A 17,091-nucleotide genomic window follows, 5' to 3' on the forward strand; every position below is an offset into this window, starting at 1 on the left:
TATGGCACTTAAATGGCTTTGCAAAGGAAGATGTAATTATACCCATTATAAAGGTGGGGACATCAAGGCACAGAGGGATGTGAAGTGATTTGCTCAAGTGTCTGCAGGTAAGCGAGAAAACACAGAATAGAATCCAGATCTTCTGACTCCAATCCACCAATTTAACCATGGGACCATTGCTCCTTTCATGTAATAGGAGATTAGACCTAGCTTTTTACATGTACGGCATAACTAGCACCAATCAAGCAATGATATGTAGGCTCCAATCCCATGATCTGATCCTTATAGCCATGCAGAACCATCTTTATTTCAATGGGGCTCTACATAGGTATACAGATCCACCCATGCAGATTAGATTGCAAACTCTATGGGACAAGAACCTTGCCTTCTTCCTAGAAGAAAGATTTCTATTATATTTAATAAACATATACAAAATTTTTAAATAATTTCTGAAACTGATAAGTACTTCACAGCAAAAGAGAAATAATTCTCAACTAAATGAAGATTGCTTCCAGGACAGCCCAATTGTTTATCCATTCCAGTGTACCCCCAGTGCATTTTTATTTAATATGGTTTTAACATTTCTGGGGTGCTATCAGTTTATTAGCAACACATGAAAAAGACAAAGTCCCTGCCCTGGACAGCTTACAGTTTAAGGCCCCAATCCTACCAACATTTATTCACATGAGTAACTCAACTACTTCAATGAGTAGCTCATGTGCATATAACAGGACTACTCATGTGTTATTCCCTGCAACCACTTGTGCATGTATTGAGGACTAACTCAACAAACTAAAATTCCAAGGAAACATTTCAAATGTAAGAAACTATTACAGACAACCCTGCCTACAGATGGAACATTTTTTCTCTAAATGCTTGGTTTTAAAAACACACTTTTATTAGAAAAAAGGCTTCAGGTAATAGCTATACAGATTGCATGTCTTTTGCATGACCACAAGATGGCACCAAAAGACAGATATTTCCAGAAAAAGTTTAATTGGAGGCAGAAAATAGAAGTTTTATCAGCAAGTTTTACACTCAAATGCACTGCAGAGAGAACACTTCCTAACTTAACACACGCTTTACAATCTCTCCCCCATCAAAATGAGATAATTTCACTAACAGAGCCCACATAGCAGTGACACTTGTCAATGTCTTTGGATAATTGTTTCTTTGTTCATATAATCTATGAACAAGTCACAAACAAAAGAACTTTAAGTGGCATGAATCATTTGGCTTGGTTGCTTTAATATAAAGTTAAGCTGAACTGAAAAATAACGACAAGAGAACTTTAATACAACGAACTCAGAAATTGCTCCTATTGGTGGCTACATATAATTGGAAATGATTTTTGCTAATTTACATAATATTAAAGAAAGCCTTGATGGGAAAAAAATAAAGTTATACTTCAAGCATTTGTTTTAATTCTTTTAAGTTAAAGTACTTCAAGTGTGTGGTATTTATTTAACTAGACAAAAGTGTTGACTTTATTATTCACACCAGTATTAAAAGTGGCTACATTTACAGTGAACAATATTGATTGCAAATTGAACCCCTTTCTTTTTGTGAACAGATTGTGATCATTGAAAATATATTTGTTATTCATAAGTATTCATTGAGTTCCCTTGGAAGAACACTTTTAAACCTTCTCTCTATTATATGTGGTTTTGTTAAGGCTCCCACAGTGAGTGACAAATTTTTAAGATTAGAGAATAATGAACAAACAACAGTAAACTTGTGTACTTTTGGTACAAGTTTTCAAGTGTTTATTCATTCAGGATAAATTCCTGGCACTTTCAGAATGTATGATCTTTACAAATACAAGCTGCTGAATAAGAACACACTGAATATATTTACAAGAATATGCACAAATCAGGGTTTAAGAACGCATATACCCCACTGTTTGGTCCTGAATGTTACCTATTGTTGGCCAAACACACTGGAAAAAAAGATGAGGTTTGTACCAAGGAATTACAGTAACTCCTCATTAAACATTGTACTTATGTTCCTGAAAAATGCGACTAAGTGAAATGATGATAAGTGAATCCAATTTCCTCATAAGAATGAATGTAAATGGGGTTAGGTTCCAGGGAATTTTTTTTTTTTTTTTTGCCATACATTACAGTACTATAGTTGGGAGGTGCCCCCGCCCTACCCCACACAGGCACAGCCCACTGGAACTGGAGACAATGAGGCAGGCAAGGAGGCTGAAGGTGCTGTAGGCTAGGAGAAGCACGTTGCGCAGCAGCAGTGGCAGCTTCCCCTACTCTGCAAGCACCAGGGGTGGGGGGCTCAACCCTCGGCCAGCCCACACCACCCCTTCCCCCAAGCCCCAACCCTTAACCCGCCTCTTCTTCCCCCCTCCTCCCCCTTTACTCCGCATGCCGCGTCCTCGCTCCTCCCCCCTCCCTCCCGCACGCGGCAATCATTGCCGCGTTCAGAAGGCAGGAGGGAGGAGCAAGGACAGGGCGCGCAGGCTCCCCCTCCCTCCCCTGCCTCCTGAACGCCACAAGCCAGCTGATTGCCGCGGGCAGGAGGCAGGGGAGGGATGGGGGAAGGTGCGCCGCGTCTTCGCTCCTCCCCCCTCCCTCCAGCCCATGGCAATCAGCTGGCTTGCGACATTCAGGGGGCAGGAGGGAGGGGGGAGGACTCGGTGCGCAGGCTCCGCTCTCCCTCCCGACTCCTGCCCACAGCAATCAGGGAGGGAAGGGGAAGGTGCTGATCCGTGGGGTCTGCCGGCAGGCGGGAGGCGCTGGGGGGGGCGGCGTAGAGAAGCTGATGGGGAGCTGCCAGCTGTGGACAAAGCAGGCAGCCAAACGACGTTATAGCGAAGCATTGCACAACTTTAAATGGAGCATGTTCTGTAATGGAGCAGGGACGTAAGATCGAAACAACGTTAAGCGAGAGGACGTTAAGTGGGGAGTTACTGTAAATTAAAACAACAGCAAAGAACTGATGGCCATTATAACAAACGATTTCCAGAGGTTCTGAGAACCCCTCAACTCCAAGCCTCCAAGGGAACTGTGGGTGCCCAGCACCTCTGAAAATTAGGCCTTAAACTTAATACTCTAGAGAAATTTAAGATTTCCAAAATAAATGTGAAAATTTTTGCTTACATTAGTTCATTCAAATGGTGCTAAACTTTCCCCAATAATATAAATTTAGTAGAAAAAGTATTAACGATAGATTTGAAGTTCAACTAAATGCTATTTGAATGTCAACTGTTTCCTAAAGCATTATATAGAATAGGCAATGTTACATTATTTAGACCCACAATACACATCAATTTAGAATTATTATATTGTGGTAGGCAATGTCCTTTATGGATTCTTAATACCTATTTAAACCCACCTGCCTACAGTGAAGAATATTTTTGTGGGGGGGAGAAGGGGGAAGGAACATCTACATATTGCACCATGGAAAGCCTGTTTTCAAATCTCAGCCCAACACAACAGACAACCCCTGCCCTGAATAATATATAGGCGTAAGCCCCAAACACTTACGCATGTGCTTACCTTTGCGCACATTAATAGTTCCCCCATGAAATGTAAAACAAGTGTTTGCAGGATCAGAGCCTACAAAGACAAAGACCGGGAGAAAAGAAGAATTGCTATCCCCATTTTGCAGATGAAGAAACAAAGACCCTACTCAGGAAAACGTCCCCATACAGGACAGCACTTACACATGTGCCTAGAGTTAAGCACATGCATATGGTGATTTCCTGAACTGGGGCCAGAGATGAAGTGACTTGTTCCATGTCACATAGGGCGTCTGTAGCGGAGGAGGGAGTTGAACCCAGTCTCCTAAAGCTCAAACCAGTGTCCTAATCACAAGGTCATCCTTCCATTTCCAAAAGTACAGTACAACAGTAACTAATACTGGTGTCAACAGAAAGAACTCCTAATCTAGTGGCTTCAATAAGACAATATTCTTCTCTCAAAAATGTTATACTAATTTAACTGCAATAAAACTATACACCCTATTTTACTGACATTTAATAAAATCTCTCTCTCTTTTCCTCACAATACAGCCACCTTGAGACTCACTGAACATGAATGTTCTACAAAGCATTTTAGGCGTTTGTAATCCATTGAGCATATTTCTCTTAAAAGCAGTTGGTTAATTTATTTAGTTCATCTTCCACACAGCTATAATATTGAATTGTCATTATCACAAAACCAAAAAACAATTTAAACTCAATGGGAGCTATGTATGTAGAGAGAGAAAAAAAGTTTCCAAGACAGGGTTTCCCCCACCCTCTCTCTTTTTGGTTGGGGAAGGTATTTTAGGGTTCTACTTCCCATAAATCCACTTTCTGGCAGCTAGCACTCTCAGTATTTATTTTTCAGCAGCAACAACAGCAAAATCACTTCCTTGCATTCTCTACAATATCCTTCATTCCTCTGTTTTGTACTGATAGATCTCTCTAGTTCTTTGTTACAGTATAGCAGTGTTTAAGATGCATATCCCAACATCTCCTGCTTGTATAATGTATCACAATATAATATGGCTGCAATAAAACAAGCAAGCTAAACCTTCTCTGACATCATCACACTGGATACTGGACTTGACCCCACTTTCCTCACCTTTACAGAGAAGGGGTGTGCAAAGCTCTGCCACACTGAAGTCTTCTTGGTTTCTCACCACTTTATTGTTTTATGGTGTTTTAATGAAAGACTCCTCAGGATTTTTCTAAATGTTGAATAAGCATCCACATGCCTATATTCAACCACTGCGCAGCTAACTGTTGCAACAGTAGCAGAAGCCTGCTGAAATGTATTCGTTGGTAGCTTGTTCGATGGGATCGAGCAGAGGACTTTTTGATGTTAAAACTGAGTCAATGTAATTCAACTGGATTATTGAACACCATTCTGTGTATCTTACACTATTAATACATCAGCCTTTTTGGAGAGAACTCAGAACTCTTCTGTGGAGTGCAGCCACTAAAGAGAATAGACTAGTGTTTTGACCTAATGGAGCCTGTCATGCAATTAGCACTAATCCTAATTACATGTAATCCCAGTCTTTAAACTATGTATAGGAATCCTCAATCATCTGAATAAAGATACCAAAAAGACTACAGCAACAGCAGTGTCAATGGGATGAAATTTAAACTGATTTTTTCTAGCTACCAAATACTATTTTCACAACAATGAAATGAAAAACACTCTTTTTCCACAAAAACCAAAAGTTTCAAAGGGAACAAATTGTTCTGTACAGCTAATTTATACATGCAAAACGCGGGATATTACTTGTTTCTATCACATAAAAATAACATGTTCAACTTATGTAGTTATTTCTTCTTGAAGATATTGAAGAGTTTTACAAACATTTGCACATTATATTTGACACTACTGCAGTGGATGTAGGGAAGCAGCATAACCTCTCTTATTTGATACTGAAAAAAAAAATGGGTAAGTGACAAACCCAAGGTACGAATACACATTAATAACCCAACCTAATACTGTACATTAAGATTTATATTTAGCAAGGAACCCAGAATTAGTGAATGTTATATATGTATAGTGCAAATAAACACTCCTGTTATAAATGGCAATGAGCTGGGTGGATTCAAAGAAGTCAGCAGAGGCTGTGGCCAATAAACAGAGGGCTGTTTCTCCCAAATAAACTATAACTAATAACAACATCACTGTGAATCAATTCCATAGCTTCAAACCCAGGAGGATTCAGGGAGACTATTTCTACTGGATTAAATTTTAATTGCTTTAACTGATGGATTCTACTTATCACCAGCACACAAACTGCCAACAGCGTGATTTAACCTGAAAATCCAAACTTCTCATACTAAGAACTTAATTATCTTGTATAAATGCACGTGTATCTTTCTACACTTCATGTATTTTGATACTTTATGTCTAGAATCTCAGGTACAGCTGTTAAATATTTTTATATACACACGTACATGGATTAGAAATATGATTTACTTCCATATACTACACAAGTGAATTCTAATTCTCTCTCTCTCTGCCTGAAGATGCATATTGTGTTGACTGGGGGGGGTAGGGGGGGGGAACCCATCAAGTTACATATATTATAATATCTGTTTACTAAGTGAAGAAGACATCACTACTAGAGCACTCATCTATTGAATATCACTACATATATCAAGTACATTCAAAACATCCTACATCCTTGTGAGTAAGTCATAGCTAGAAATTACTTTGGCTTGGTGAATGCTTCAGCCTGTACCCTGTTTAAGGTAAATTACCCAATGCCTGGACACAGATTGCTATAGTATTTGCTCTTACTTCACTTAAACTGGACCTCTCAGTATTTACTGACTGACATTTTACAGCTTACAAAGCAATCTGCCTTTCTTGTCTGGTACTCCTCTTCTACACAACGCAATGCCAAACAGCTGACTATCTGGTTTCTAAAAATGGACTATGCTGCAAACAGCATCCTGACAATTTAATAATTTGTCAAAGTAGTCCAACCAGCTGTTATGAAGTACATATTGTAGGGTTCAGAGGTAAAGGTCATCTGCCCACTCAAAAAGCAAAGTTAAACTGTATTTGCTGACACTAAAAAAAAAATCAGACAATTAAAAATAAAAATCTGAGACATTCTGTGGCAGACCTGATTTTAACATACAAATTTCACTGCTTTGCTCGTAACAGCAGCTGCAGCTTTATGAGAAGAATGCTATTTCTCTTCCCGTTTGAGAATTGTTCAAGATCTCTATTCTATTTCTGTATTAGAGATTGCCATAAATTGGAAGTGAATCAGAATTTAGAATCGTTTGTTTGTGATGTGTCAAGCAGTGGAGCCTATGATGCTGCCCTGGAATTCAAGTACTGAAAAATTAGTTTGGGGGTTTAAATTAAGCGTTTGCCAAAATGCCAAAAGACTTTTCGCTATTGTTATGGCATGCAATATAAAGGGTCTAGTGTTCAAACTTGGGCACCTAAATTAGATGCTCTTTAAAATATGTATATATATGCTTAGAAAATGTATTGGGGACATCCATGTTTGAAAATTATTCCTTGTATCTTCAGTCTCTCTAACAGAAATCTATGCCTATTTTTTTTAAAACTGACTAGCAATTTTGAGTGCCCAACTTAAGACATCTTAAAGGGACACGATTTCCAGAAAGAACTCAGCACCCTTAGCCTAAAAATAACACTCCTTTAAAAGGTGTTTCATGTTGGGCACCCAAAAATTGTGGCACTCAAAATCACTAGTCACTCTGAAAAATGTAAGCCCTAGAATTAAGTGATTGATCCCATGAGGTGATGAACACCCTTATCTCTTACTGTTTTCAACAGGCTTGTGCATCAGCTGGAATGTGCTAAGTGTCCACACTATCTAGTAAGATAGGCCCACAAAATCTTAATTAACAAACATACACTGGATCAGTGTAGGTAACAGTGAAAGGCATCAGTAACTAATCAATATCCTAGCAATATCCTGAAAAGTACCTTCACTAATCACTTTTTGATATTGGTCAAAGCACAAAGTGTAAAGTCTCATCAATGGCTTTACCAAGAGAAAGAGGTCAGAAGAGCAGAGCAATTTAAAGTACTGTATCTTTGAACAAGAGATAAGTATCCAATAACGTGATTTGGAACTTACATATCTTTCAATCTTTCTTCTCAGTTCATTTTGCCTTTAACGCTCCGAATACAAGGGATACTTGTGTTGTTCACTTAACCAATAGGTTAGTAAATCCAGCATTCTGAGGCCTTGGCTACACTGGCGCTGTACAGCGCTGCAACTTGCTGCGCTCAGGGGTGTGAAAACACACCCCCCCCCCGAGCGCAGCGAGTGCAGCGCTGTAAAGTGCCAGTGTAATCAGCACCTGCAGCGCTGCACGCTCGCTCGCAGCGCTGCAAGCTATTCCCCTCGGAGAGGTGGAGTACTTGCAGCACTGTGAGAGAGCTCTCGCAGCGCTGGCGGTGCGACTACACTCGCGCTTCACAGCGCTGCCGTGTAGCCAAGGCCTAAGGGTTAAGTGAAGAATACCTTTATTTCAGCTTTAGCACCCTCATTAGCTAGCTTTCACCCTGTCATTTTTAAAGATTAGACTCTTTTTTCCAGGCAGAAGCTTACTGTCTCCAATAGCACACTATTTGTCTTTTCCCCTTGCCTTGAAGCTCGACTGCCTGCTCTGGCCAGGGATGCCCTGTTATTTACAATATAATATTATTATTTCAGGGTCACCATCATCTGCCAAGTGCTCCATTCAAAATAGTACTGTACTTAATTGCAGAGTTAAGAAAGGACAATGTATTTAGTACCATACCTATCACCTGTAGTTGAGCTAATATCAGCACTTCCATAATACACCTACACTTTTCAGGAGAAGAAAAAACATTCATTTCTAAAAAACTGTTCCTGGCCGACAATATGGGGCAATTATTTTATCCACATTTTCAAGAATTCTGCATTTCTTATTCAGATGAATAGGTTTAACATTGTAGGATATATATAATTACAATTTGTGTAAGTAACGGATTGGCTTTGTATTTTAATTTGACCACAGCACAATATTTTTTCTTTTAAAAACACCTCTGAAGTGTCTACAGAACATATTAAGTTTAGTAGCTTTGTAGAGCTTGTACAACGAAAATAAAACTTTTTTCAATGTCTAATCACTTTAATGGCTCCTAAAGGAGCCATTGTTGTTTACTGAGTACGATGGTGTTTTTAAGATATGCCCACCCACAGTACCACACAATGAATCCTACAGGTTCTGAAGATCCACTCAGTGCTGGGATCAAGATTTTTATAATTATATACCCTTAAACCCAGCACATTACTTAAGCTGTGGCTACACTTGCAGATGTAGAGCGCCGGGAGTTAAACCAGCCCTCAGAGACATCAGCAGGGAAAGCGCTGCCGTGTGTTTACACTGTCAGCTGCAAGCGCAGTGGCATGGCTACATTAGCAGCTCTTGAACACCACAGAGAGCAGTGCATTGTGGTAGCTATCCCAGTGTGCAAGTGGCTGCAGCGTGCTTTTCAAATGGGGGGGTGGAGTGTGACAGGGAGTCTGTTGTGTGTATGTGGGGGGAGATAATGTGTTTGGGGGGGGTGTCAGCATGCTGTCTTGTAAGTTCAGACAGTGGCAGGGGGAAGGGGGAAACCCCGACATCAGCCCCCACCTCTCTCTCTCTCTCACACACACACACACACACACACACAAAAGTCTGCCTCGGTGGCAGCAGCATTCCACAGTAATGGTTTGCTTTGTGTCCTGGAGCAGATAAGCATGCCAGCTGTCAGAAACGGAGCTTTGAAAGGGGATATCCGCATACCTGCAGCTAAGTTCAAAACAATGACCAGAGTGGCCACTTGACTTCAAGGGATTATGGGATGTTTCCGGAGGCCAATCACAGCACAGTAATGTAACACGTCGTCCACACTGACACCCTGGCGCTCCAGCCCAAGCGCAGCAAGCTCTATGCTTCTAGTGGAGGTGGATTACCAGGAGCGCTCCAGCTGCAGAGTCTAGGCACTCTAAGTGCCTTGTTAGTGTGGACACCTCAGGAGTTAGGGTGCCTGGGGCTCATTTAATGCACTCTAACTTGCAAGTGTAGCCAAGTCCTTAGATGTTTTTTCATGTCTATAATTTGCCCACAATGTTCATATAATGGATTATAATAGCTCCTTGGACATTATGAGATATTATATGCCATATCCTTTATGAAGTACTGATTTGTCACAAAGCAAATAGCATTAAGGAGAAGGCAATTAATAAACATAGGCCCTGATTCAGGTTATCAAGTGCAACACTAAAGCAGGTGCTAAACTTTAATATTAAAATTAACAAAAAGGGATGGAATTAAATGCATGTTTAAGTGCTTTTAAGAATAGGGGCCACAAACTCTACTAAAATAGTGGATAGACCAATGCAAGCAAAAAATTCAAGGAAAAAACAAACAAAATGATTACCTATTTGTTCAATAACTGTTGTTCTTCAAGATATGTTGCATATGTCCATTCTACTTCAGGTGTGTGTATGCCAGAGGACCAAGGCCAGAGGTCTTTTTCTCATAGCAGTATCCATCAGGACAGTGCATGCAATCTGTGCACATTTGCACTGCTAGCTGAGGGTATAAAGGGGTGGAGCAACCTTGACCCTGCCCTCCATTTCCTTCACACCCAAAGCCTGTATTTCTTGAGACTCCAGTATAGAGGGGAAGGAGTGTGGATCATGGAAGGGTCATGCAACATCTCAAAGCACAACCATTATCGAACAGTTATGTAACTTTTTTCTTCAAGTGCTTGCACATGTCCATTCCATATCAGGTGACTCTCAAGCAGTTCAACATGGAGGAAGGTATCAGAGTCTACATAAACAAGGACCACTCTCCCAAATCTAGCATCATTCCTTGAGGCCTGGGACAGAACATAATGAATGGTGAAGATATGAACAAAGAAACAAGTCACAGCCCTGCAAATGTCACTAAGGAGTATGTGACCTAAGACAGCAGTCAAGGCTGCTTGTGCTCTCGTAGGGTGCGCTAAAACTTTTTGAGGCGGTGGAACCTTAGCAAGATAACACAGATGGATATAGGAAGGGATCCAGGAGGAGAGCCTCTGCAAAGCCATCGGTTGTCCATTCATCCTGTCAGCAAAGGAGACAAATAACTGCGGAGATGCTTGAAACTGCTCAATCCTGACCGGTTAAAAGGCTAATGCCCTCCGGACGTCCAACTTATGGCGTTTTTACTCATCTTTATGAGTGAGGTTTCGGGGAAAAAAGGTTAGTAAGTATACAGGCTGATTTGGGTGAAAAGTCAAACACTACTTTAGTGAGAAATGTAGGGTGTGGACACAAACTAATTGTATTTTTATTTAAAAAAATAACGTATTTGCATCCAAAGCTGGAAGTTCTGCTGTTCCTGGCCAAAGTAATAGCCACTGGGACTGTCACCTTCTTTGAGACATGAAAAATGGTGCACGTAGCTAAAAGCTTAAAAAGGAGGGGAGGGGGGACTATTAAAACTCCAGTACCAAATTTAGAACCCATGATGGTGTGGGGTCTTTTATAGGATGGAAGAGCCTGTCCAATCCTTTTAAGGCTCTAACAGTCATAGGGCTGGAAAAAACAGAGGAGGATAGAATGCTGAGAAAGTTGCCAAATGAACTCAGAGAACTGGCAGAGTTCTTTTTTCCTTTAGGTGAAGCAGGTAAAACAGAATACACTGTATGGGAGCCTGTGAAGGAGAGGTACTTTTCTATTGTGACCACAGAGAACCTCCTCCATTTTCTAAGCTAAGTGTTCATGCTAGTTAAGAGAACATTCTGAACTTCAAGGAAACAGCATCCTGGGGAGTTAGCCACTGAGCAACCAAGAGTCAGTTGTAGGCTGAGAAGGCTGGAATGCAGCGTCTGCCCATGGTGCAGCAAAACTATGTCTGAGACCTAAAGAAGAGTTAAGGATTTTCAAAGTGAGAGACTCAAGTGTTTGGAGAACCAATGCCGTGGAGGCCAGTCTGGTGCTATAAAGATTAGAATGTGTGATCCTGTCTGTGTTTGCATATAAAATTCTTGCTACCAAGAGAATGGGGAGAAAGCAAATAGAAATTTCCCCCTCCAGGAGAATAAGAAGACATTTGTCAATGACCTCAGGCTGTTACCTAATCTCAAACTGAAGAGGCAGCCTGCTCTGTCGGGAGGTGAACAGGTCTATTTCTGGCATTCCCCATGATCTCTGCTGAACGTTCTGCTCAGACGATCCGCCAGACTGTTTTGGACCTCTGGGAAGCAAGCATAATTGCATTCTTAATGCAGAAAGTCCAAAGGTTCAATGCCTCTTGGCAAAGGGTTTTGATTTGCCACCTCCCTGCTTGTTCAAATGGAACACAGTAGCAGTGGTGTCCATGATTACTCTACGTTACAGTACAACTTCTGATGTGGGGAAGAAAAATCTGACAGGCCAAGTGGACAGCTCCAAATTCTCAAACACTGATATGGAGAAAGATTCTGATCTGACCAGAATCTCTGTGTCTGGAGGTTCCCTAAGTGAGCTCCCAATATGGGAGATGAAGCATCTGTGATGTCATGGAGGGCACAGATGGGGCAAAGGGAACCCCTTTGATTACACTGGCACGGTCTAGCCATCAATCCAGTGACGACAAAACACTTCCTGGTATGGAGAGTCAACATCTCCGCTGGATCATGAGGGTAGTGGTAGAACAACTTCAACCACCTCTGCATAACTTTGAGGTGAGATCTTGCATGTTGAAGCACATATGTACAAGCTGCCATGTTGCCTAGAAGTCTCAGGTAATTCCTTGCTGTTGTATGGGGACAACCCTTTAAGTCCCTGTACAGGTTGACTATCACCTGAAACCTGGCCTCAGTGAAATATACTCTCGCTGTGATAGTCGAGAACCGCTCCTATGAAATCAGCTCTCTCCACAGGAAGAAGTGATTTGTCCTTGTTGATCAACAGCCCTGAGATGCACTACAATCACTGCCATGCACTTTGTGAAGACTCGAGGTGCTGACGACAGGCTGAAGGGGAGGACCATAAACTGCTAATGAACATCTGCTATAACAAAAACCTCCTGCGACTCTGGTGAATAGTCACACAGAAATAGGCACCCTTTAAAGCAGAGGGCAGAGAACCAGTCACTGCGGTCTAAGAATGGGATAATAGATTCTAGGATAACCACACAAAACTATCTTTTTTATGTATTTGTTGGGGGTTTGCAGGTTTAAATTAGGTCTGTGGCTTCCCTTGGACTTTGGAATGAGAAAATAAACTGGAATAGAATCCCTTTCCCTGATGTTGAGGAGGTGCTTCCTCTGTGGCCACTAACTGTATCAGAGACTGAATTTTTTGAATTGGAACACTCTCTTGAGAATCATCCCGGAAAAAGGATGTGGATGGTGGGTGGGAAGTGAGAACAGAGGTAAATTGCAGGATACATGCCAGTTCCACCATGCTTAGAACCCACCAGTCTGTTGTAATGTGAGTCCAAGCACTTATGAAGTGGAACAACCTACTCCCAAAGGGAAGGGAAAATCAGAGTGAGTGGTATGCTGGCCTCAACTAAGGAATCAAATAGACTGTTTCAGTGCTACAGACTGTTTGTAGGTAGCAAATGGCAGAGGAGAAGGTGATAGAGTCATATGGTCTAGATAGGTCCAGCAGAGCTATCTATTCTATCCTGCAAGATAAGCTGGACTAGAGTGTATATGCCCGAAGACTTTAAGACTGCTGTAGAATCTTTAAGAGAATGCAGAACCTCACCTGTCTTTGAAAATAAATTTGGGCCTTCAAAAGGACAAATCCTCCTTTGTCTATTATGTCGCACTTTGGTTAGAATGCCAGATGATTATAGCTAAGAAGCACCAGGGAGCACCTATCTGGAGCTGACTTAGTTCTAAACTTGGTATCCATCTTCTTGTCTGATTCTGTCAGGGACTTAGCACTCAGAGAAGAGGGCCTCTTCTTGTTAGAAGAGGTTGAAGCGTTCGACTTCTGCTGCTGCTGCTTGTGCGGTAATGGAGACAGAGAATCGTATCTTCTCAACAACACAGAGATGTCACCAAACCTGGCGGTACGCTCAGAGATGGAGTACAGTGTGAACCTCTGTGTACCAACAGCTAGGTGCCAAGGATGGGCACCAAGCTGCCATCATTAGGATGTGTTAATCAAACGTCCCTCCAGTTCTTACCCCTAGTCTTAACCCCCTCCTACAGATAGGGCACTTATGTCTCACATGTCCTTCTCCAGACACTTAAAGCAGCGGGAGTAAGGATCACTGACAGGCACGGATTTGTTACATTCAGAACAGAGCTTAAAACCCATGATCTTAGGCATGCCCCTGTTCAAGCTTAAAGCTCAAACAAAATGAAACAAAAATGTTCCTAAAATGAGTACCGCTAACTATAACTAATTACAACAATAAAATCTAGAAACATTTTATCTAAAGGCAAAACGGGAAAGAGTACAACAAGGACACATGCTCCAACTACCGACTGCAGGTGGTGAGAAGGAACTGAGGGTGTTCAGGGCAATTCACCTGTTTATGCCCTCGGCTAGCAGCATGGCCAAGCACAGATCTCTGGCTTTGGCACACTGGCTTGCAGACACCTTAAATAGAAGGGACATGTGCAAGCATTCAAATGGTAAACATCCTTCACTCTGTCTGAAATGACTATATGAATAATCAGGCTTGGCAGAATTCAATTTTTAGGATTATATAATTTATAATATCAGGCATGTTTGTATTTTTATCTATTTAAATTTTCACAGCTGTGCAATATTATGGGTTTTAAGCATTTTTTTCTATTTTTTTCTATTTTTCTATTTTCATCTATTTAAATTTTCACAGTTGAGGGAAATGATGAGGGTTCAGTCAATGGGTAGGGAGTCAGACAATAATTATTTAATGACAGCAGACGCTGAGATTCAAAAAGTTAAAACTTTATAACCAATAAAACACAAATTGTCCAAATCATATGTCAAAATATACAAAATACATGGCTTGAAATCAAAATCTAATAGGTTCTCAAGCATCATTTTTCTTACTTTGCCTACCTGTAAATTTCAATTCTCTATGGAAATATTTTTGGTTTGTGTGTATATGGTGAAAACAACATTTATCAACATTTACTGATACAAATCTAATCCTTTCAAGCCTATGTATAATATAACTAGAAGAGAATGAAAAAAAGTGGGAGTACTCCATGCAAAGTCTTTCTTCAACAGCTGGATCTCTGCTCAAATGATCAGTAGTGAAAGACTTAAAGATGTTAGCATATAAACTATTATTAGGTACCAGAGTTAAAATTCTGCAGGGATGGATGGGGGCATTTCATGATTTTCAAAACTATTATTTCTATATGCTACTCAACAGGTAACATGGCAGTTGGTCATACTGAAATAGTTTTCTTCATATCTGAAAGGCTACATTTGGGGGTTGGGGGTAAACGAAAGGTTCTGCCAAAACTAATGGGACTACCCTAATAGTGTTGGTATTGCATGCCATCTCTGCTTTAACCCGAACGTGCAACAGATTAAGATCCAATTGTGTAGGGCCTGTCTGTTCAGAGCTCATTACAGAGCTGGGTATGATTTTGCAAAGACTAAGTGCACAGCGTGACTGCATTTTTTGTGTTGGGCAAAAATCTTAAATTTAATTACAGGATTTTAAAAAATACATACATACATTAATAGGCGAAAATTACAAATTTCTAGGGCTTTTTTTTATTATAATGTTAAATATCGTATGCTAAAACGTCAGTTAAAGTTTTCCTGAAGAGGAAAGTTTTTTCTCAGCAAAAAATGAATAGGAAGAGGGGAGAAGTGGGCATGCATTAGGAATCAGTATACCATCTCCCAGAGGGCAGAATATAAAACAGCCTGTCAAGTAATCAAAGATAACCAAAGAGATGTGTTAAATCCCTGATGGTTTTTTCCGTTCAGCATCAGGTGAATCCAAGTTATTTTACCACCTGACAGAGCTTCCTCATTCTATGAATTCCCAGTTTCTCTCTTCAGATCAGCATTACCACCACTCAATCGCTTGACAACTTGGTTGTTGGGAGAGACGTCCATTGATGTGCATTATCTAAAGCAGTGGACCCTAAATGGTGGGTTGTGACCCACCAGTGGGTCACATGAAGGTTCTAGATGGTTTGTGGGCCCAGTGTGGAGGGGAGGCCTGGGGGAGGGGAGGCAGGGGGAAGAGAAGGTTGGAGACCAACCCCACCTCACACACACCACGCTGGGCTGGGCCTGGCTCCCCACTGTGGGCTGCAGCGCCATTCACTTGAACTTGGCCTGAAGGGGCAGCCAGGCCAAACCTGCAGTGACGTTATGACCCCTTGCGCCAAGTTGCAATGCCCTGAGTGGGGAACCAGGCCCAGCCCTGTGGAACAGGAGCTGCCGTTGCACGCTAAGTGTGGAGGGCGCTCATTCTCCAAGCCCTCCACACACCCTGCCTCCGCTCTGCACCAAGGTGGGATTCGGGTTGCAGTGCTAGGTTAGAGGGTGCTGTTTGGGAACCACTAATCTTAAAGCTGGCTTAACCATTCACATCATAGCTATTTTATTTATTTTAAATAATGAGTAATAGTAATAAATTGTACTGCTGATGGAAAAGAGGTTATTAGCGGCACTAAAACTGCTGTGTCATCTGGCAAGGCAGATACAGTTTGATGAATCTAAAACTGTAAATGTTCATTTTTAATTCAAAAGAAAGGGTCACAATAAATGGCTACATGAACGTAACTAATCATCATGTTGCACTGTTTTAATATTTTTTTCCTGTACACTGAATGATATAGGGTCAATTCTGGAATTTATGGACAATGATTTGGTCGGTGAGGAATGAAACATCTTAGTATTAACTTTAGAAAGACCAAATTGCCTGGAACCAAGGGGTACAAAAGAGACAAAAAAGTCCATCCTTGACACACAAAGAAGTTTAAAACTAAGGGGCCTAAATTCTCTCTCACAAGTGATTACGTACTCCATTAAAGCACAAAAATGAAAACCCAAGACTGACTTAAAGGACAAATGTACTATGACCCAGTTTGGCATACGTTGTTTTTATTCATACAGGAAAGGAACAGAGCCAGAAAATAATATATACCACAGAAGATAACACTATGAGCCAAATTCTGTTTTCATGTCAAAGGGTTGGAGGTATGAAGAGAAATTGGCCCATGAAGTCCAATTATTCTCATCAACATTTTGTCAGAACATAAAACTTTTTTTATTATTATTTGTCTTAGTCCTGGTTTTTAAATCATTAAAGTGTCCTTCATATTTAAAAAAGAAGTGCTAATTTTTCCCTCCAAGGCTTAACCTTATGTATTTTTGTTTTGTTTTTCTGAAAGAATGGCTAAAGAGAAGGAAAAAATTGCTTCTCTCTTCTAGGTTTTCAAATCGATACATTTAGTAATTTTTTTAATATATTTATATATATTTATTTTAACAGAGGAATCCATAAATGTAAGAGGAAGGGAAGAGAAGATGTAAAGTCATCTATAATATTGAGATAGCTTACCTTTTTTCCTCCCGTTACAAACTGTTTGCAGTGGGATCTTACAAACTGAGGGTGGACAGCAACAATCTGTGTTTAAAGCGGGAGAAAAAGTA

The 17,091-nt window shown here is 40.8% G+C and overlaps 1 protein-coding gene across 1 annotated transcript in view; it reads right to left on the reverse strand.

Annotated features, from left to right (window-relative positions):
• LOC112112030 (vacuolar protein sorting-associated protein 41 homolog) overlaps positions 1-17,091 on the reverse strand; it is a 141,657-nt gene that overhangs the window by 66,388 nt on the left and 58,178 nt on the right. Inside the window, exon 7 of the mRNA XM_024207732.1 lies at positions 17,000-17,065. Within this exon, the coding sequence (XP_024063500.1) occupies positions 17,000-17,065 (66 nt within the window). The remainder of the gene's footprint in view (positions 1-16,999; positions 17,066-17,091) is intronic.

This window comes from Terrapene carolina, unplaced genomic scaffold, assembly GCF_002925995.2.
Source record: "Terrapene carolina triunguis isolate 2854851 unplaced genomic scaffold, T_m_triunguis-2.0 Scaffold179, whole genome shotgun sequence".
Lineage (NCBI taxonomy): Eukaryota > Metazoa > Chordata > Testudines > Emydidae > Terrapene > Terrapene triunguis.